General features: G+C 36.8%; 1 protein-coding gene across 2 annotated transcripts; it reads left to right on the forward strand.

Moving 5' to 3' along the window:
• Window positions 1-5,566: 5,566 nt before the first annotated feature.
• On the forward strand, window positions 5,567-20,047 carry LOC122002855 (receptor-like protein EIX1). 2 transcript variants are annotated; one of them, XM_042558208.1, is made up of 2 exons: window positions 5,567-6,054; window positions 19,901-20,047. In XM_042558208.1, the coding sequence occupies exons 1-2, from the start codon at window positions 5,667-5,669 to the stop codon at window positions 19,903-19,905; spliced, it is 393 nt and encodes a 130-aa protein (XP_042414142.1). In that variant the 5' UTR covers window positions 5,567-5,666; the 3' UTR covers window positions 19,906-20,047. The 2 variants fall into 2 exon arrangements, with proteins under 2 accessions (XP_042414142.1, XP_042414141.1); XM_042558207.1 differs by lacking the exon at window positions 19,901-20,047 and having other exon boundaries at window positions 5,568-8,938.
• The last annotated feature ends 3,489 nt before the right edge of the window (window positions 20,048-23,536 follow it).

Here is a 23,536-nt window from a genome sequence, read left to right on the forward strand (position 1 = left end):
TAATTATAAATAAACAATGGTATATTAATTTCGTCTTCAATTTAGTGAGGGAATATATAAACTTCATAACCATCTCTAATTAGAAATGAATATTAAATTCCATCTGTAATTAGAGATAGAAAATATATATTTCCGTCTCTAATGAGAGACGGAATTTAATATCTATCTCTAATTAGAGATGGAACTTAATAATCATCGTAAATTAGCGATGAAAATAAATTGTCGTCACTAATATAATTAGAAATGGATTATGCGTGTCTGTCTCTAATTAGTGACAGAAATAAATTATCATCACTAATTAGAGTTGGATTATATGTTTTCGTCTCTAATTAGTCATGAAAATTAAATGCCGTATTAATTCTAGGTTTTTTAGTGGCCTGTGGAGTGTGTTTGTGCCATTCAAGATAAAAAATAGAGGTATTCTTACTGTAACATAGTAGGGCAATTAAGATAGGATTGAATAATGTAGTGCATGGATGATTAGGTTTTTGTTGAAAAAGTCAATGATAAATTTTTAATAGCTAAGTTGATACGGTGCATGTTCGTGGGGTCTGTAAGATGAGGTGCTCAGAAGTCAAGCTTACGTGGAGGTCAGAAGTCAGGCTTACGTGGAGGTCAGAAGTCAAGCCTCCATGGCTGGTCCGAAGTCAAACTTATGTGGCCTGGGTCAAAGTCTCAGCTGACGGGGCGGTCAAAGACAGAGCCCACGGGCCAGGTATAGTTGAGGATTGAGCCCACAAGCCAAGGTAAAGGAAAGAAGGCCCTGGGCGTAGAATAAACAAACCTGGCATACAGGTCGGGACGTACAAGCCAAGGATAATGGTGAACAGAAGCAGGTTGGAAAACAGACCTAGTGTGCAGGTCGGGACGTACAAGCCAAGGATAATGGTAAACGGAAGCAGGTCGGGAAACAGACCTAGCGTACAGGTTGGGACATACAAGCTAAGGGTAACGGTAAACAGAAGCAGGTCGGGAAACAGACCTGGCGTACAGGTCGGGACATACAAGCTAAGGATAACGGTGAACAGAAGCATGTCGAGAAACAGACTTAGCGTGCAGGTCGGGACGTACAAGTCAAGGATAATGGTAAACGGAAGCAGGTCGGGAAACAGACCCAGCGTACAGGTCGGGACATACAAGCCAAGGATAACAGTAAACAAATGTAGGTCAGGAAATAGACCGGCCGGGCATGTCGGAACGTGCAAGCCATTGATAACAGTAAACAAATGCAGGTCAGGAAACAGACCGGTCGGGCAGGTCGAAACGTGCAAGCCATGTATTACAGTGGACAAATGCAGGTTAGGAAATAGACCGGTCGGACAGGTCGGAACGTGCAAGCCATTGATTACAGTAGACAAATTCAGGTCAGGAAACAGACCGGTCTGGCAGGTCGGAACGTACAAGTCATGGATAGCAGTGGATCAAAGCAGGTCATGATGCAGACCTAGCGTTTAGGCACTACAAGACAAACAAGCCAAGGAATCGTAACCGCTTATCAGAGAATGTCAGAGAACAATCAATGTGTCAGGGAATATGCTAACAATCAGGGCTCGCTACGCCTTCGGTTTTGCCGCCAGCCTATTAGGAAGAGACACGTGTCAATCACCGCCAGACAAAGTCTGACAGCTGACATTCCCTGACGCCCGCCAGGTCCCAGAGACAGCCGTTGCAGTATAAAAAGGGATGCTTTGTCCCTTATGCAGGTACGCTCACTCGTCATTTCTCACCAGTCTTTACTTTTCATCCTTTCTCTGTGTTTTCTGGGGACAAAGTACCTGACTTGAGCGTCGGAGGGCCTGACCCGGGGACTTTTTCCCTGGTTTCTAGTCTCTAACGACTCGTGGGCTCGTCTGAGTGTGCGCAGAGCAGCAGCGTCATCGTCCTGGTCATCTTCCTACGTCAGCCGCCCGTGCAAACCTTTCCAGGGGGGTACCAGTAGATCCGACGCTTCGGCGACTTTCCGTCAACTTCTAATACATCAAGGCTCGCCTCCATCCGACTCAGCTTCCGGACGGGATCACTAGTAATTTTTCATGTTAGAAGTGTGACCTTACAATTTCATTGTAAGCATGATATTTTTAGGAAGCATATAGTTACAATATTTTACAAAAGATACAATGTTATGGTTGCGCTGACGATGTAAACTATGATATAAAGAACTCACTTATGCTATTTTCATTTTATATCATTTAACTATTTATTAAGAATCTAAGCATTTTAATAATTAATTTTTAGTAAAATTTAAAATTAAATTATATTAATATTTTTTCCTTTTCACATTAAAAATAATTTTAAAATTTATTAGTAATTTTTTATAGTTATTTTAATTAAAAATATGTATTGTTATGATTTTATTTAATCTCACATCTTAGGATTGACAATATTACTTACAGAGAAACTTCTATAAATACCTTGAACTTGCGACATTAGAAAACAACATTTCTTGACTTTTTAGCTACGATCAATTATGAAATTAAATTAATTTTTTTTTTAAAAAAGTGTCCATTATAATAATTTATTGTTGGGTTCTCGAACATTGCCTTTTTATTGTACTACTACATGGGCCTAACTCACCATTAACAAGTCTGATTTTATGGACCTAGGATACTAATTTATGAATATTTATGTATTATATTACACATATAATGTGAATGTGCGATAGCTAATTTAGTATAAGTAACATGGATATGGGTAATAGATGTGTTGTGGAAAAATTTTAAAGGTAAAACAAGACTATTCGAAAAACATTATAGGTGGTAAACCCTAAAAGTAATGATAGGTAAATAAAGCTTTAGGATATTTTAATTAATTTAAAAGTTTGATAAAATCTTTTAAAAGGTTAAGTTATTCTATTAATTTTTTTTTCTCCATTTTCAATTCCTTCTTTTTCCACTTTTCCTTGAGAAGTTTTTCCACAGCATAAGTTCTCTATAAGTTTCACTAAAAATACACTTTCTTATTTTAACCACAATCTCTATCTCTTATTAAGTCAAGATAAGATTGCTTCTTATCTTTTTACTCTTAAAAAGTTGTAATTAAAGCCGAACTAGTCATCAATAAATGTTAAAATGTTTTAAGCACCACCTTTAAACTTAATACGCGTCCTCCAGTGCCTTAATTTCTCCTTACATATATAATTCCTTATGCATTCATTTATTTATAAACAAATAACGGAAATTGTTTATTAAAAAAACGCTATGTTTGTACCACAAATCAGCCAGTTTAAATGCTTATCAGAAACACAAATGTAATTTCTATGTTTCTACGTACAGAACATGTTTGTTTAATTTCTTATAAAAAACAAATGGGTCATATATATTTCTGTTTGATAGATTTGTTTAAACTTGATTATAAATAAAATAGAAATTTGATCTTGAAAGAAAAAAAGAAGAAAAAAATATACTTGTGGTAAAAGAGGTTGCATTCTTGACCTAGTAGGCGCTCTAAGTTAATTGGAGTACTTAGCAAGTTGCACATGTCATTTGCATTATTCGCCATTGACTTGGTATGCTCCTCAGTGTTGCTGGCGTTTCATAACCGGCAGCTAGGACAGAGTACGTATCACAATTTCCATCATCACCCAAATTTCCACACAACAAGATGACTGACCACTACTTGCTGATTGATGCAGACATAAAAGTAAATTGGAAAAGTAATTTAAGTCTTTTTATTAGGATATTTTTCATAATTTTTACTTTTATAATATTATAAGTTATTTTTATCTTTTTTGATATATATATATATATATATATATATATATATATATATATATATATAAAGTGTTTTTTGATAATTTCTTTATTTTTCTAAAAAGATTTTCTTTCTTTATAAAATAAGAATTTAGACCAATATATTAAGATTGCTTTCATTCTTTGAATCTTAAAGTTTAAAGTTTATATAAACATTTGTTTGAGTTGATGTAAGAGGAGTTTTGATTAATGTTATTTTAGTCACCTCCTTTGTGCTGTTTTTTTTATTTTTTTGGTATTGCCTTTCAAATCAACAGGTTATATATTCATATACAATTTAATTGATTCGATAGTCACTTTCGATATTCATATGTAAATCAATGAAATTAATAACTATCCGCTGTGTCAATGGATGAATGATAATTTTAGAGAGTGCAACAACTGAATTATTGCAAAAATGGCCGATCGAGGGAAATATACTTCCACCAGATACAGACGCAGTCTTCGTTATGGTGCACTGCATTGCCATGGGCGTGAGTTACACACCTCAGCTACATTATTCGTCATTGACTCTAATTTCCACAGAAGAAAACGACATATCTATTGAGGGACACGGGACACTTACTTTGTCATAATTAGGATGAGGAAAAATAAAATTGTGATCCTTGGGCAGTGCCAGTCTTGAGACGTCTCTAACTATTTATTATCTTAATTTGGGCAGTGCCGGTCTTGAGACGTCTCTAATGATGTCGAATGAAGGTAAATCCACCAAAGATTATGCTGCATTGTCACTGCCATTGCCGTGAGTTACACACCTCAGCTGCATTAATTATTCGTCATTGACTTGGTCTGCTCGTCAAAGTTGTTGGCGTCTCATGATCAGCAGGATTAAGCATCGATCGCAATTTCCATGACTCTAATTTCCACAGAAGAAGACGACAAATCTATTGACCCCTCCTTGAGTGATAATTAGGATGAGGAAAAATGAGTGATGATTCGTGTAAGTCATTATGTATGGAAGAATTGTGATCTTCCGGTCTTGAGACGACTCTAATTAGTGTCGATGTCGAATGAAGGCATATATCGTATGGTAGAATTTCAACATCGGACAGTGAGTGATTTAATGTAAAGTGTAGAAGAATTTCTAATCTTTCGATTAGAAACATATTTCTCTTGTAGTCCTTAATAGATCAATTTCTCCAATTACTAATTTATTTATCAGTTGTAAACTCATTTAAACTTGATACAATAGAAAATTAAATTTTTTGTCATTATAGGAAAAAAAACTATTTTATTACACTTGCAGGTACAAAATATGTAAGATGTCCTTAGAATAGCAAATTCTTTGATTATTTGTATAAAAATAAAGAATGATTATTATCTTTAATTTAATTTGACCAAGAATACTTATTAATAAAGTTCTTTCAATTAATCATAAAAAGGATATAATCATTCATTAATCATGTTAATTGGACATAACTATTCACAATAAAACCGTTGACCACAAAGAAATTAAATATAATTGTTGACATTTTAAATATTATTTACAAAGAAAACTATGTAACTTTTCAAAATGTAAAAACGGTTGGCAATGCAATGTTAACATGCATGCCAAATTAGATTACGGTATATTATATTTGTCACTCTCCTGCCGTCTCCTCAGCTGCATTAATGTGGCGTCTCATGAGCGTCAGGAAAAAGCATCGCAATTTCCATCACCCAACCCAAATTTCCACACAAGAAAACGATCGATCGATCGATCTATGGACCACTTGCTATAATAATATATAGATGAATATTATATTGCCAATTTCCACAGAAGTAGCTAGAGCACGATGACTGATTCTTGCAATAATGATTAATGGCGGAGGGAAATAGACTCTTCATTTCATTCTTCAAGATTAATATAAATAGGCATTGCCATTGCCATTGGTTTCCTGCAAAATTAATAAGAATCCACCAATTAAATTAAAGAGTATGGCAACGGCCTGGAGAAGAAGCACACTCTGTTTCCGTGAGCCATGGCCACTGCACCACCCCCAGTGCTACTATCAGCTTCCAGATCTTGTCCTGCTTTGTTGGCTCATCATCCTCGCCTTCTTTCTTGCGGAGGTAGCTGGAGTAGAAGCGAGAGTGAGCAGCGAGGGATGCTTGCCGAGGGAGAGAGATGCTCTCTTGCATTACAAAGCCGCCATCCGAGATCCTTTCGACTGCTTGTCTTCGTGGCAGGAGGCCCAAGGAGACGACTGCTGCGCATGGACTGGCGTAGTCTGCTACAACAGAACGGGCAGCGTACGAGTGGCCGAGCTCAACCTTCAAAATCCGATTGGTGGCCAACTCAATTGGTGGGAGTACAGTTTGAGGGGTGAGCTGCTGCATCCTTCATTATTGTCTTTGACTCATTTGCAAAGCTTAAATCTCAGTTTCAATGACTTTGAGGGCACCCAAATTCCACCTCTCGTTGGTTCTCTTCACAAACTCAGGTATCTTGATCTTTCTGACTCCAACTTCGGTGGAATCATTCCCCCTCATCTCGGAAACTTAACTGATCTTCGTTATCTTCTTCTCTATGCCTATCATTATCCTAATTCTGCAACAGTTGTTGTCCACAGCCTAGACTGGCTCTCCGGCCTTTCTTCTTTGATTTATCTGGGCATGTCTGCTTTGGATCTCAGCGCTGTCTCCCATAATTGGTTTTCAGCAGTCAACATGTTACCTTCCCTACAACATTTACATTTAGATGATTGTAAAATTAGTAATATCCCCCTTTCTCTCAATTTCCCTCTCAACCTCACACTTCTCACAACTCTCCATCTTAGTTTCAATAACTTCAACTCTTCTTTTCCTAATTGGTTGTCGAATCTCACAAGCCTTTCGTCTCTTAAACTTGACGATTGTGAAATTAGAGGAACGTTGCCTATTGAAATTGGCAACTTAATTAGCATCACGTATCTTGATCTTTCTTTGAATTTACTCTCCGGTCCCCTACCTGATACATTATCAAAATTGAAGCATCTAACATACCTCGACCTGAGCTATAATTTACTTGGAAATTCTTTACCAATGGGGATTATGAATCTATCAAGCTTATCAACACTGCGCCTTATTAATTGTTCATTAATTTGTCCAATACCCAGTGAATTAGGGAATTTAACTACTTTAAACCAATTATTTCTTGAATCTAATTTACTTTCTGGATTAATACCACCTGAGATTGGGAAACTAGTCAACTTAAGGGATCTTGACCTCTCTGTTAATTCCCTTAAGGGTGATATTACCGAGTTCCACCTTTCCAACCTAACAAAACTAGTGTTTTTGATCTTGTCTGATAACCACTTTCTCACCATAGCAATAGACCACAATTGGACACCTCCTTTTCAATTAGAGTTGATTAGCCTTGGTTCTTGTAAGTTAGGACCTAGATTTCCTACATGGCTTCGTTCACAACAATCCATCAGGTTAATGCACTTGTACAATACAAGTATAGAGGGCAACTTGCCTGAATGGTTTTGGAACTCTTTTTCTATCATTTATTTTTTAGATCTCTCCCATAATAAAATTAGTGGTACTTTGCCAGTATCCCTAGAGAGTTTGACTGATATATTTTATTTAAATTTTGGTTCGAATTTACTAGAAGGTCCAATTCCTCATTTACCACCCAACCTAAATTTGGTAGATTTATCTGACAATGCATTTTCAGGGCCGTTGCCACCAACATTATTCACACCACAATTAGAATATTTAATTCTTTCGTATAATAAAATTAATGCAAGCATACCATCTAGTATTTGTAAATTTCTTACATTTCAACACCTCAACTTATCAAACAACCAAATATCCGGAGAAATTCCCAAGTGTTGGCAGGAGGGTTCATCTCTTTATTATATTAGTTTGGGAAACAATATGCTTTTTGGAGAAATTCCAAGCTCTCTTGGCAACTTGGCCTATCTTATGTTTCTGCACTTGAATAATAATAATCTAAAAGGGCATCTCCCATCATCATTGCAAAATTGTGATAAACTATTGGTTGTTGATCTCGGCGACAATAACTTCTTTGGAAATATACCTTTGTGGATTGGGAAAAGTTGGCAATGGTTGCGCATTCTTCAATTGCGCTCAAATATGTTTATTGGCAATATTGATCCACAACTTGGACATCTGCTACACTATCTACAAATTATCGATTTTGCAAATAACAAATTATCAGGGTCAATACCACATTCCTTTGGAAATTTCAGCACAATGATTTCGACATTAGTAGAACCACTTCCTCCCTTTGGGTTTGAGCAAATGGCAATATCAGACACAATACAAATTTCTAGCGGAAGCGAAAGTATTACTTTAGACACAAAAGGAAGCCAACTTACCTTTTCATCTATTCTTTATCTTGTTAAGAGTATAGACCTTTCAAACAATGAATTGACAGATGAGATTCCTGAAGAATTAGGATATCTTGCTGGACTCCAGACTTTGAATTTATCAAGGAATTACTTCAAAGGCAAGATCCCAGATAGCATAGGTGGAATGAGTTCATTGGAAACTTTGGATTTGTCTTTTAATAATTTATCAGGGGTTATTCCTGAAGGCTTGTCACAATTAAATGCTTTGAGCCATTTGAATTTATCTTATAACAACCTGTCTGGAAACATTCCCTGTGGAAGTCAGCTTCAAACACTAGATGATGCATCCATTTATATTGGCAATCCTTATCTTTATGGAGACTTATTAAACAAGAGTTGCTTTCCTAGGAACAATACTATCATTGTGTCAAGCAAAGAACATGTAATGTCATCCCCAGTGCTAATTATCTATCTTGGTAGTGCACTTGGATATTTTGTTGGCTTGTGGAGTGTGTTTGTCCTCCTATTATTTAAGAAAAAATGGAGGAACTCTTACTTTATGAAGATTGATGAAATTTATGATAAAGTTTATGTGGCAATCAAGATAAGATTTAATAGAATAGTGAATGGTTAGTTTTTTTGGGAAAAAATAAAGTTTATGATGAATGTAATATTTAAATTGTGAGCTTTTGCTGTAAGCATGATATTTTTAAGAAATGTATGTTTGTGATATCTTGTAAATGAAGTATATTATGGTTAAGATGTCAGTGTAAGTGTTGGAAATGTAAATGGAATAAAGAGGTCGAAACGAAGAGACTATTGCATGTGCATGATTTTTTAGTCTCACATTAGAAGACTTTTGGTTTTATTTTAGTTTAAATTATGACACATGTATTGATGTTATAAACATATACATGGGGAGAAATTCTCTCACGCGTGAGTGCGCAAGGGTGGGTACAAATTAGGGCCTGGATTGTATTGAACTGTAAAATATCGAAAAATGGCGAATAATGATAAGGAAATTTTTCGGAATTTTTAGAAATTTCCTGAAAATTTTTCAGAGCTCGTATGGACGAGTTACGGGGATCAATTATGGGCCCCAGGAAAGCATGTTTAGGCTACCCCAATTTAACGAGTAAATTCTTTTTTTCCTTTTTATTTTCCTTATTTTCTCTTCCCCGTTTCGTCTCCACGTCCGTTTCTCCCCAAACCATAGGCGACGGTTCCTTTCTCCCCTCTTCTTTTCCTCTTCGTCACGGAGCACTTCATTGTCTCCTTTCCCTCCCGAGCCACACCACCGACGCCGTCTTCCTCTAGCGTCTCCTGATCGCCACGGCCGACGCTGGAAGACAGAGCAACGCCGAGCCCTAGCCTCTCTGCAGTCCCCGAGCCGATCGCCAGCTACCCAAGCCCTCGCCTCTGTCTGATTTCCCCTCTCCCAGAGTCGTCGCTGTGCAGGTGGATCTCCGTTCTTACCTTCGTCGGCAAGGACGCACTTGTTGGTTGCTACTCGGAAAACCTAGAGGTTCCACTGTACAAAAATTTTGTACAAAGGTCTAAACCTTTTCCTAGCTACCATGTGTTCTTTTAAATTAAATTTTGGATCGCCTGCGGAACTTAACACGTTTGATCCAAAACTTAATCTATTTGTTCTTTTAGGTTTTGACTTGGATCTCCTACGGAACTTAACACGTTTGATCCAAATCACCTAAGTTATTAATTCTATTAAATATTAATTTCCAAAATTGGTTCCCAGTACTGACGTGGCGAGGCACATGACCTTCTTGGATATGGGAGCAACCACCACCGACTAGACAAAACCTTTTAAGGAAAGCTAATATTTAATTTCCTAAAATAACTTTTGGTCAACCGAAAAGAACAATCAAATCACAAGGAAAAGAAAAACAAAAGAACACTATATCGAAAACAAATTCGAAACACTAGAATCGTATGCCTCTTGTATTTAGTATTATTTCCAAAAATAACTAGTATGATGCGGAAAGAAAAATTACTAGTTATACCTTTAAGAAAGACCTCTTGATCTTCTACCGTATTCCTCTTCTAATCTCGGACGTTGTGTGGGCAACGATCTTCCGAGATGAGAACCACCTAGGCACCTTCTTCCTTCTTCCTTCAAGTTTCGGCCAAGCACAAGAACTTTCAAAGGATGAAGAATTTTCCACCACCAAGCTCCAAGGGATGCATGCTTTCTCTCCTTCTTCTCCTTCCTTGATCCGGCCACATCCTCTAAGCTCCAAGAGATGATAGATTTCGGCCACAACAAGAGGAGAGAAGAGAAAGGGAAGGGTCGGCCACCACACCAAGAAAAAGAGGGAGAAAAATAGAATAGAGTCCTTAGCCTTGAAGCCTCCACTATCCCCTCTTTTATAATCCTTGGTCTTGGCAAATAAGGAAAATTTAATAAAAACTTCTTTAATTCTTTTGCCATTGAAAAGGAAAATTTATTTAATTAAAAACAATTTTTCTTTTCAATTTTGCAATGGCCGGCCACACCATAAAATCTCCAAGCAAATAAAATTTTAAACATAAATTAAAACTTCCTTATTTGCTTCCGGAAATTTATAAAATTTCTCCAATAATTTTTATCCCTTCATGATTGGTTTATAAAAAGGAAATTTAATAAATTAAAATCTTTCTTTTAACATGTGGATAAAAATTAAAAACTCTTTTAATCTACAAATAAGGAAAGATATCAAATCTTTTCTTAATCTCTTGTAGAAACTTATAAAAGAGAATATTTAATTTTTAAACTCTCTTTTAAATCATGAACATGATTAAAAAGGAAAGTTTTCTTAAAATTTAAAATCCTCCTTTAATCAACAAATAAGGAAAGATTTCAAATTTTAAACTCTCTTTTAAACATGTAGATGATTTACAAATAAGGAAAGTTTTTACCAAAAATTAAAACCATCCTTTTAAACTACAAATAAGGAAAGAGATTAATCTCTTCTCTTAATCTTTTGTAGAAAGCTATAAAAGGAAATTTTTAATTTTTAAACTCTCTTTTAAAATCATGATATCCACATAAGAAATAATTTTAATAAAAATCCTTTTTAATATTCTAGTGGCCGGCCACCTAAGCTTGGGACCCAAGCTTTGGCCGGCCACCTACATGGCTCATCCACTTGGTCTTGGTCGGCCCTAGCTTGGGTTCCAAGCTAGCTTGGCCGGCCCCATTGGATGGGTAAGAAGATGGGTATGTGGTGGGTATAAATCTCTATATACAAGAGGCTACGATAGGGACGGAGAGGAGGAATTGGTTTTGGTGTCCTGATGAAATTAAGCATCCCGTGTTCGCCCCGAACACACAACTTAATTTCATCAATAATAATTCATTCCACTAAAGAACTATTATTGAACTACCGCACCAATCCCAAATTACATTTTGGGCTCCTTCTTATTATGAGTGTGTCAGTCTCCCTGTGTTTAAGATAACAAATGTCCACTAATTAAGTAAGTTACTGACAACTCACTTAATTAATATCTAGCTCCAAGAGTAGTACCACTCAACTTCATCGTCATGTCGGACTAAGTCCACCTGCAGGGTTTAACATGACAATCCTTATGAGCTCCTCTTGGGGACATTCTCAACCTAGATTACTAGGACACAGTTTCCTTCTATAATCAACAACACACACTATAAGTGATATCATTTCCCAACTTATCGGGCTTATTGATTCATCGAATTAAATCTCACCCATTGATAAATTAAAGATATAAATATCAAATATATGTGCTTGTTATTATATTAGGATTAAGAGCACACACTTCCATAATAACTGAGGTTTTTGTTCCTTTATAAAGTCAGTATAAAAGAAACGACTTCTAATAGTCCTACTCAATACACTCTTAGTGTACTAGTGTAATTATATAGTTAAGATAAACTAACACCTAATTACACTAGACCTTCCAATGGTTTGTTCCTTTCCATCATGGTCGTGAGCTACTGTTTATAATTTATAAGGTACTGATAATATGATCTTCTGTGTGTGACACCACACACCATGTTATCTACAATATAAATTAATTGAACAACTACATTTGTAGACATTTGACCAATGTGATTCTTATTTCTAGATAAATGTTTTATACCAAAAGCTAGCATTTTAGTATACATTCTAACAATCTCCCACTTATACTAAAAGACTAAGCTGTCATATCTGCTGCCATACATCTGATTCTCATGCCTTTCAAAAAGCTCTTGCCTTAAGGACCTTAGGTTATCATCTAATGCAATCTAGGAGGCAACAACTTGTCCTCGTTATACAATTTCTCGTATTGGGTAGTACTTGCGCTCTATTGTGTTTACTTGCCTTATAGACTCATGGTTTCTTCGAGTTTGCTACTGCACCATTATTATTACAATAAATTGTAATAATCTTTGGACAAACTAGAAATCATATCTAAGTCTATCTTGAGGTTATTAAGTCATTCAGCTTTTATGGCTACCTCAGAGGCTTGCCATATACTCATGGTGGAGTCCAGAAAAACACCTATGCTTATCACTCTTCCATAGTTATGACTTTTCCTCCTAAAGTAAACACAAAACCCCGAGGTCGACTTATTATTGTCCCTATCTGATTGGAAGTCAAAATCCGTGCAACCTATAGGAACCAAATTAACTGCCTTGTAAGCTAGCATATAATCTCTAGTGCCTCTAAGGTACTTTTAATATATGCTTTACTGCAGTCCAATGTCCTTGTCTAGGGTTACTTTGATATATGCTAACTATGCCCTTGGCAAAACAGATTTCTGATCTCGTGCATAGCATACATTAGGTTGTCTAACTGTCAAAGCATAAAGAACTGCCTACATGTCCTCAATCTCCTTTGATGTCATCGGAGACATCTCTTTAGATAAAGACACTCCATGCTTAAAAGGTAAGAAACCTTTCTAGGAGTTTTGCATGCTAAAAACGAGCAAGGATTTTTCTGATGTATTAAGCTTGGGTATATATATATATATATATATATTTTCTTGCGATCCCTTATTACTTTAATCTCAAAAATATATACATTCTCCCAAGCCCTTTATATCAAATTATTTGGACAACCATACCCTTACTTCTGGCATAGGTCTGGATTAGAAGACCTATCAAAAATGTTATCTACATATAGTACAAGAAACACCACCACGTTTCCATCACACCTTTTGTATACACAAGACTTATCCGTTTACTCAATAAATCCATAGGTCTGGATTACTTTGATAAACTGGATGTTCCAAGACTTTGAAGCTTTGCCTCAGTCCATAGACTGATTGAACTTGCACACAAGATTCTCTTAGCCCTTTACAATGAACCCTTCTGGTTGCTTTATATGGATGCTTTCTTCAAGACTTCCATTAAGGAATGCTGTCTTGACATCCACTTGCTAAATAGATAAAAGAATCCGAATAGACTTAAGCATGGCTACCAGTGAAAAAGTTTCCTTTTTCATCTAGCCTAGCTTTTGAAAGTTTCTACCTTCCTGTCTATCCCTCTTTTCCTATTATAGACCTTTTTACACCCTAAGGCTTTTACACCATTTGGTGTTTCTACAAGCTTCCAGATTTTATTAGAATACATATATTCTAATTCTATTATTCATTACTCTTTGTCAAGATGTTGCATCTTTATCTTGGAGTGCTTCATCATATGTCCGGAGATCGGTTCATGTCCTCCAGGGATCGAGTCCAAAAACTCTCCCAAAACATGAATCCTTTTAGGTTGCCTAACAACCCTCCCACTACGACAAGGCACTTTCTGCAATTGTGTATCATTTGTGATACGTGTTGCAGTTTCCTTGTGCTATCTCATCTTGTACAGTTGGTACTAGATTAGACATGTCTTTTATTATTTCCTTAAGAACAAATTTTCTTATGGGCACATGGTTTATTACATAGTCCTTTTCTAAAAATCGGTCATTGATGCTAACAATGACCTTCTGATTTTTAAGACTATAAACCTACTTTCATTTCTCTAGGATAATCCACAAACAAGTGAATTCCTGTCCAACTTATCATTGTCTCTCTTCTGCATATGTGCTGGACTACCCGAATCCGAATATGCTTCGAAATAAGTTAGCAAAGAAACTGTAGAGGTCCGCCTTGAAGTGTACTATAATTCCTTCGTTTCAGTATATCCTTAAAATGATTTTGGTAATATTCTAAATAACTCATCAATCTACTTATTTCCATAAGAGTCCTATACCTTCCTTTTTCTACACCATTCTGTTGGGGTGTACCAGGTGCAGTTAGTTGGGATTGAATCCCTACTTCTGATAAGTGACTCCTAAATTCTCCCAAGAGGTACTTGCCACTACGATCTTACCATAGTGACTTTTACTTTAACATTTCTCCGCATCAGCCTTGTACTCTTTGAACTAATCAAAGTACTTAGTCTTGCGGTACATTAAGTAAATTTATTTGTATCTTGAATAGTTGTCTATAAATAGACGAAATATTCAATACTACCTCTTGTCTGGATGGTCATAGGATTACACAAATCAGAATGAACCAATTTCAACATATCTTTGACTCCATACCCCTTAGACTTAAAAGCTTCTTGGTTATTTTTCCTTCCAAGTAAGACTCGCAGGTTGGAAAGATTTCCACTACTAATGAATCCAAAAGTTCATCAGCTACCAATGAATCCTACTTAAGTTAATATAACCTAGCCTTAGATACCAAAGATATAATTGGTTTATTTCCGAATGTTACTTTCTCTTAAAGTTAGAAGATGCGTTACTAATTTCCATTTGTTACATCATGAGAGTTATTGGATTTATAAATTACCAACCAACGTACCAGAATAGATAACTTCCCTCTTTTTCTTAATAACAACTTTGTTATTAAAAGAGACAGAATATCAAGTTCTTTGAATAGTTTAGAAACTGAAAACTAGTTCTTTCTAAACTTGGTGCGTAAAGACAATTACTCAAAAATCCATATTTTATTCTTATCAAAAGATAAACATCTCCCACTGTAACAGCTACCATTTTTACAGTAGTGCCCATGTGGACGGTGTTTTAATTTTCATTTAGTTGCCGAGTTTCCTGGAACCCTGCAATGAATTGCGGACATGATTAATGACATCTGTATCTACACTCCAGGTTCTGGTAGATAACACCACTAAACATGTTTCAACTAATGAATTAAATACACCTATATTATTCTTAATTCTAAGAAGACAGTCTACCTTAATGTCCAAGTCCTATTTCCAATCATTACAATTGGGACTACTAAGTTTTTTCTATAGTATGACTACTAGGGGATTGACAAACATTTTAAATCCTAAGAATCACAAAAATATTTGGTCAAGATCAACTCCTTAAAATCCCCATGAATTTTGTATGCCACGATAGTGTGAACGTATACAAAATCGAAGAGGAGATTTTATTCATTAATTTTATTATCTCGTCAACTTTACTTTATGACGAATAAAATCAATAGTTGATCTGTCTTTGATCAAATATTTGGTCAAAACTTTTTGAATTTAAAATAATATTGATTCCTCAAACAACATTATTTAAATTCACCAACACCTCAAACACCGTGAATTTTGCATGCCACGATAGTGTGGACGTATACAAAATTAAACATTTGTAAGAGGAGGGGTTTACCCATTAATTACCTTGTCAATAAATCTTTATGACAAATAAAATTACCTCAAACACCGTGAATTTTGTATGCCACGATAGTGTGGACGTATACAAAATCAAACATTCGTAAGAGGGGTTTTTTAATTTTATTATCTTGTCAACCTATTTATTTGACAAATTAATAGTTGGTTTTCTTCGGTCACACAAATAATAGCAGTGACTCTGATAGGGAGGATACTATTAGACGTGACTAAGTGTATACCATTACTTGACACTAAGTACATTAATAAGATTATGCCCCTTCCGATGGGGAAGATCACACGCTCTTAATTAACTTCCTATAGTCATCCAAAATGGAAGTTTAATCTAGTGATCCGCAAACAAGCTCATCCGATATGGAGGAAGGCACTCAAAGCCAACGCGCAAGCTTGTTACATCACTTATAAACCAGTAATGGAGACCGTGGAATTTATTTAAAATAAATCCCTCTCCCACTTAGTTATTTAAAGTGAGGAATTTTGACTATGCTAGTCTACCTAACATGCATACTAACAAGCACACACAACACAGCATAAAAAGCAATAAATAGAAAAACTAATTTTCAACTATTATAACTTTTATCTATTGTTGTCCTCCGTGTGTCGCCAACCCTAGCTGCTGCCATCTTTGGCCACCGCCACCGGGTCTAGTTGTCGCATCCATCTTACTCCTTGTTCCGCTGCGCCTCTGGTCCTCAAAAAAAAGTTCCACGCCTTGCAAGATTCGATCCGCGACATAAATAGAATTTTACATTTTTCGATCCTATATTCCTCGAATGAATGTACATGTAAACTAGATCGAACATAAAATAAAATTTACATCCATCGATCCTATATTCCATAAAAGGAATGTACATGTAACTAGATCAAAAAATAAAATCCTAATAAAACTAAATACAGCTCCTGTTGTATTTTATAATACAATCATGCACACACAATAAAATGCCCTTGACATGTCCAAGGGTCCAATCACACATATAATAACTATAAGCCATAATAGTTGGATCCTGTATCCACAAAGTTAGCACATCCTACTATTAACCTGCCTAAATTGTGTATGACATGTGCATAATTAAACTAATACCAAATACACAGAGGCAAAACCCTAGCTCTGATACCAATTGTTGGTTGCTACTCGGAAAACCTAGAGTTTTGTCCAAAAATTTTGTACAAAGGTCTGAACCTTTTCCTAGCTACCATGTGTTCTTTTAAATTAAATTTTGGATCGCCTGCGGAACTTAACACGTTTGATCCAAAACTTAATCTATTTGTTCTTTTAGGTTTTGACTTGGATCTCCTGCGGAACTTAACACGTTTGATCCAAATCACCTAAGTTATTAATTCTATTAAATATTAATTTCCAAAATTGGTTCCCAGTACTGACGTGGCGAGGCACATGGCCTTCTTGGATATGGGAGCAACCACCACCGACTAGACAAAACCTTTTAAGGAAAGCTAATATTTAATTTCCTAAAATAACTTTAGGTCAACCAAAAAGAACAATCAAATCACAAGGAAAAGAAAAACAAAAGAACACTATATCGAAAACAAATTCGAAACACTAGAATCGTATGCCTCTTGTATTTAGTATTATTTCCAAAAATAACTAGTATGTTGCGGAAAGAAAAATTACTAGTTATACTTTAAGAAAGACCTCTTGATCTTCTACCATATTCCTCTTCTAATCTCGGACGTTGTGTGGGCAACGATCTTCCGAGATGAGAACCACCTAGGCACCTTCTTCCTTCTTTCTTCAAGTTTCGGCCAAGCACAAGAACTTTCAAAGGATGAAGAATTTTCCACCAACCAAGCTCCAAGGGATGCATGCTTTCTCTCCTTCTTCTCCTTCCTTGATCCGGCCACATCCTCCAAGCTCCAAGAGATGATAGATTTCGGCCACAACAAGAGGAGAGAAGAGAAAGGGAAGGGTCGGCCACCACACCAAGAAATCCACTAATTAAGTAAGTTACTGACAACTCACTTAATTAATATCTAGCTCCAAGAGTAGTACCACTCAACTTCATCGTCATGTCGGACTAAGTCCACCTGCAGGGTTTAACATGACAATCCTTATGAGCTCCTCTTGGGGACATTCTCAACCTAGATTACTAGGACACAGTTTCCTTCTATAATCAACAACACACACTATAAGTGATATCATTTCCCAACTTATCGGGCTTATTGATTCATCGAACTAAATCTCACCCATTGATAAATTAAATAAATAAATATCAAATATATGTGCTTGTTATTATATTAGGATTAAGAGCACACACTTCTATAATAACTGAGGTCTTTGTTCCTTTATAAAGTTAGTATAAAAGAAACGACTTCTAATGGTCCTACTCAATACACTCTTAGTATACTAGTGTAATTATATAGTTAAGATAAACTAACACCTAATTACACTAGACCTTCCAATGGTTTGTTCCTTTCCATCATGGTCGTGAGCTACTGTTTATAATTTATAAGGTACTGATAACATGATCTTCTGTGTGTGACACCACACACCATGTTATCTACAATATAAATTAATTGAACAACTACATTTGTAGACATTTGACCAATGTGATTCTTATTTCTAGATAAATATTTTATACCAAAAGCTAGCATTTTAGTATACATTCTAACAACGTTGTGCCCTAAGAGTGTCGTTGACCCTCCCCTGTGCCCTAGCGCCGCTGTCGTGCCACTGCCAGTCCACCACCGGCGCACCTGTGCCCTAGCACTGTCGCCGGATCCTTGATCACCTCCGACCAGTGGAGAGGAAGAGGTAAGATGATTAGGTTGTTGTTGCATTCATGATCTCCATCTTGATCTCACCTTGAACTAAATTGTAGGGAAAGATTTCAGCAGAAATTGTGTACTGTGGGGAGTTCATGGTTTCGGCAGCAACCCATCCAACATCCCCTTGTTCCAGCAGTAAAAGCACGGCTGTGTATTAAGGTAAGGAGTAGAGGAATAGTTTCATTGCTGTAGCATACACAGATTTGAAGCTAGGAAAGGATAAGAAATGAATAGTACAGAAATTTATTTAAGTTTAAGTTTATGTGTAAATGGAATTAGGTTTATGATATTGTGTTGATTAGGGTTTTGCCCTAATTTAGTGTAAGAGATTTTATTTAGCTATTTATAGGAATGTAGCTAAATAAAATATATTTATGTTGGTGATACAGGACTTTGACGCGAGATGAGTATCTCGACGTCATATTTGGACCGGATACGATCCTTCCTATTAGAGGTGGGTACTTTGACTTTATGTCATTTGATATGCATAGTAGTGTTTTTAACAAATAACAATGATTATGTTTCTTATCTGCTTCAGTTGATCACTACCCGACACCTGTTACATGCTTGTTTTGTTTACTTATTATGCACTTCATGTTAGTACCTACCTGATTATACATGCTTATAGGGGTAGTGACACCACCATGTGTTTATTATGTTCAGGATCTAGGTTTTTATACCTTATCTGATCTGTGTACCTTTGATTTTGTTCTTTGTCCTATGGTACACATTTTATATATATATGGATATTGCTATCCTGTTCAGGATTTTTCCATGCTTAGTGTCATGCACCATTCGCATGATTGCATGCTGTGTGATAGTCTGCTCCATTATTGTTGAGCACATCGCCAGTTTCATCTCTGTCGGTGCTCCGCTGGTCCACTCATGAGTAGCGCGACGCAGCGCGGTAGCACGTCAGTTTTGCTCAGTGGTCCTCCGCTAGGACGCTCATGGGTAGTGTGACTGCAGCGTGGTAGCACGCCGGGATCCCTCCCCATCATCGTGTACAGAGAGATGAGAGCATTGTGCTCCCCCACTTATGATTTGGGGTAGGAGGATAGGTGTACTCCGACAGCATCCCGTCCACTTGGTCTCACCATCGTGTGTGAGATGGCTGACTGGCGTCAGGGGTGACCATGACATTGGCATCATATGCATGATGCATTTATTGCTTATGTTTGCTGCATTTATTTGCTACATTTGGATGGATGCATATGATTGACATGCATACAGGATTTATGACACTCTCGGTCTGATGACCTTGTTATACTTATATTCAAGTTCTGGTCAGTACAGTTTTCTCATGTTTATTTCAGTTGCATTGATCATTCTTATATCAGGAGACTGTACGCATGATTAGTGCTAGTTGTTATTTTCTTTATTATGCATATCAGTTGTTACCCGCTGAGGAGTTGACTCACCCCGTGGATGTTTACTATTTTCAGGTTGAGGCTGTCCGGAGAGTTTCAGTTGCTAGTCCCCTGAAGCTCCAGAGACGATATATATTTATTTGGTCTTTTGTTATGTTTCTTATTGCACTATCTAGACTTGTATTAGTTTACTTTATGGATATTGTCGATGAGTTTTATTTAGATTTGTTTTACTACATGCCTACCTAGACGGCAGAAGAGGTGAGTTGATTTCATCGTCGGATTTGAGCTTTATGGGTGTAGTGGAGTAGGACATCGGTTTTGTGCTTTATAGGTGTAGTTGAGTAGAGTTGTTTTTGAGTCTTCTTAGCACTGTTCTAGTTTGTTAACTATTAAACTGCGTGGATGTCTATGTGTTGTATTTTATTATTATTATTGTTCTGACCGTGTGGGCCGAGGTATCTGTGGCCCTGAGGGCATTGTAGAAAGTTTCAGATTGTCAACTGTACAGGGGAGGTGCTGTCAAAATTTCTTCGGACAGGGACTCCCCCGAGGCGTGACATGAACTAAGTTGACTCATGTGCGAACATGACTTGCGCGCACTGAATGTTGGACCAGTCGAGGTAAAATGTGCCCAAAAGAATGAACCAACGCTTTGCCATTTGAATCTCTTTCGTTACCCACTCAAGAGTATAACAGAAACATTAATATGAAATTAATAGTGATTTCGTAACATCTTGATATTAAGGGCGACATTAAACTCATTAATGGTGACTTTGTAATATCTTAGTATTAATGGTGACATTAAACTCATTAATGATGATTCTGTAATGTCTCGACATTAATGAAGAAATTAAACTCATTAATGGCAACATTAAATACAACATTAAATGACTATAATTTGGTCATGCATTGCAAGAAAGGTGAGAACTCCTATATAAGAAGGCTGGATCTTGAGCAAAAGAAGCAGAGTAGCGTGAGCAAAAGAAGCAGAGTAGCGTAAGCAAAAGAGAGAGCGAGAGGAAGAGCAGGAAGCGAACCTCTGTCCACCTGTGTTCTCCCACAAAAACTCTCTCAGTCGTGCATCTGTTCGACTAAACTATGAGGGATCGATGGCCGGCTAGAAGGGGGTTGGATAGACGGCTCCCCCAAATCAATCTCTCTTCCTACGATATTAGCTTGCGCAGCGGAATTCAAACAAAACAAACAAGCTAAACACTAAAGGAAAGAATGCAAACTGCTAACACGTTCGTTTAATGTGGTTCAGAGATATTTTGCTCCTACTCCACAGCTTGTCCTTGAGGTGGATGATCCCTATCCGTCAGTGGGTTAGCCCCCAGCAAACTCAGGCTATCTCAAGTCGCTCCTTGTGGGTGGAGAAACCTCACCACAAAACTCACAGGCACTTGAGAACTAGTAGACTACTAATTAGGGTTTACCACCACAAATTTCGTCAATCTTAACCAGGCTCTAAAGCCTTGGTTATATAGGCCACGGTTTGGAAACCTTCGCATACCAGTCGACTGCCAAAACCATCAGTCGACTGTCTTCTGTGGAGATTCGACCGTTATATCCCAACGGCTCAATACCAGTAGACTGATACTTCTATCAGTCGACTGCTCCACACTAACCGAGCGAACAGAAATATTCTGTTCACTGCCAGTCGACTGCATATTTTAGCAGTCGACTGCTACAGTAAAATCCTAAGCCTAAGATTTTACCCCGAGTACAATCTCTCAGCACTCGGACCCTCACCCTTATGACTCACTCGATGCTTCTTTGCAGCATTGACCTCTTGCCTTCAAGCCTACTTCCTTTGGCTCTCATCCCTCGGATGCATTCAAGCCCGCGGCTCGTCCCCAATGCCATCCTTCGGGTATGCCTCGAAGTCGCTTCCCTCGGCCCTTGTCCTCGCTGCCTTGTCCACGGTCCCTCGGATGCTCCATCCTTCATCGGATCCGAAGCCATCAACCTGAGTCACATGTGTATCCTGCAAACCTGTACAACTCAAATACACATATCAAATATAAGGGTGAACCTAACTTAAACCCTTTGCCCAAACACCAAAACACATGGTCATACGGACAATTGGGATTGCTCCAACATAAACTACTAGTGATAGCACTCGGGTGCATTCTCAATTCTCTATAAACAACCAGTGCTTGGTTACGTGTATAGTTTTATCATTATATCCTGGGAAATAAACTACCCAAGAGAACCTCGAAGTATATCCGGAGGTGGGGCGTGTTAGAATGTATACTAAAAGTCTAGTTTTTTGTATAAATATTCTTTTAGAAATAAGAATCACATTGGTAAGATGTCTGTGTTTATTTGTTAAACATAGTTCTCCACTTAATTTATATTGTAGATAACATAGTGTGTGGTGTCACCACAGAAGATCATGATTATCAGTTCCTTATAAATTATAAATAGTAGTTCACGACCAAGATGGAAAGGGACAAACCATTGGAATGGTCGTAGTATAATTTGGTATTAGTTTTTCTTAACTATAAAATTACACTAGTACACTATGAGTGTATTGAGTAGGACTACTTGAGGTTGTTTCTTTTATACTAACTGTATTAAAAGAACAAGACCTTTGTTATTATGGAAGTGTGTGCTCTTAATCTCGATATAATAACAAGCACATATGCTTAATATTTATTTCTTTAATTTATCAAAGGGTGAGATTTAGTTTGTTAAATCAAAAGGCCTGATAAGTTGGAAATGATATTATTTATGTGGTGTGTTGTTGATTATAAAAGAAACAGTGTCCTAGTGATCTAGATTGATAATGTCACCAAGACAAGCTCATAAGGTTTGTCATGTAAACCCTGCAGGTGGACTTAGTCCGACATGACAATAAGGTTGAGTGATACTACTCTTGGAGCTAGATATTAATTAAGATAGTTGTCAGTAACTCATTTAATTAATGAACATTTGATATCTTAAACATAGGGAGATTAGCACACTCATGATAAGAAGGAGCTCATATAGTAATATGAGATTGGTGTGGTAGTTCAATAATAACTTTTTAGTGATATGAGTTATTATTGATGAACTTGAGTTGAGTGTTCAGGGCGAACACGGGAAGCTCAATCTCATCGAGAGACCAAAACCAATTCCTACTCTCCGTCCATGTTATAGCCTCTTATTTATACAGCTTGTATCCACCTAAAGCCTAGCTTCTTACCCATCCTAAGGTGGCCGGCCAAGCCAAGCTTGGAACCCAAGCAAGGGCTAGCCAAACCAAGCCTAAGATGGAGCCATGTAGGTGGCCGACCAAGCTTGGAGCCCAAGCAAGGTGGCCGACCGCATTAAATTAAAAGGAGTTTTAAAGTTTAAAATTTTTCCTTGTGTGGAAGATATGGTTTTAAAAGAAAGTAAGAAAATTATAAAATTTTTTAAAAGAGAAATTTTAATTTTTTGAAGCTTTTCTTTTTTGTAACTATCCACATAAGAGATTTTAATTTCTAAAACTTTCCTTTTATAACTAGTCAATCATGAAGGGATTCAAAAGAGGAATTTTTTATTTTAAAATCTTTCCTTAAAAGGATTTAAAGGATAGATTTTAATTTTAAAATTTTTTCCAAAAACAAATAAGGAAGTTTTAATTTTGTGTTTAAAACTTTCTTTATTTGGATTACTAGGTTGGTCGGCCATAACAATGAGGAAAGGGAAGTTTTAATTTTTGTTTCAAAAATTTCCTTT

The sequence above is a fragment of the Zingiber officinale genome, chromosome 7A (genome assembly GCF_018446385.1).
Source record: "Zingiber officinale cultivar Zhangliang chromosome 7A, Zo_v1.1, whole genome shotgun sequence".
In the NCBI taxonomy this organism is placed as follows: domain Eukaryota; kingdom Viridiplantae; phylum Streptophyta; class Magnoliopsida; order Zingiberales; family Zingiberaceae; genus Zingiber; species Zingiber officinale.

Coding starts and splice junctions, on each gene's coding strand:
- LOC122002855 (XM_042558207.1), top strand. CDS start 5,667: ATGGCAACGGCCTGGAGAAGAAGCACACTCTGTTTCCGTGAGCCATGG.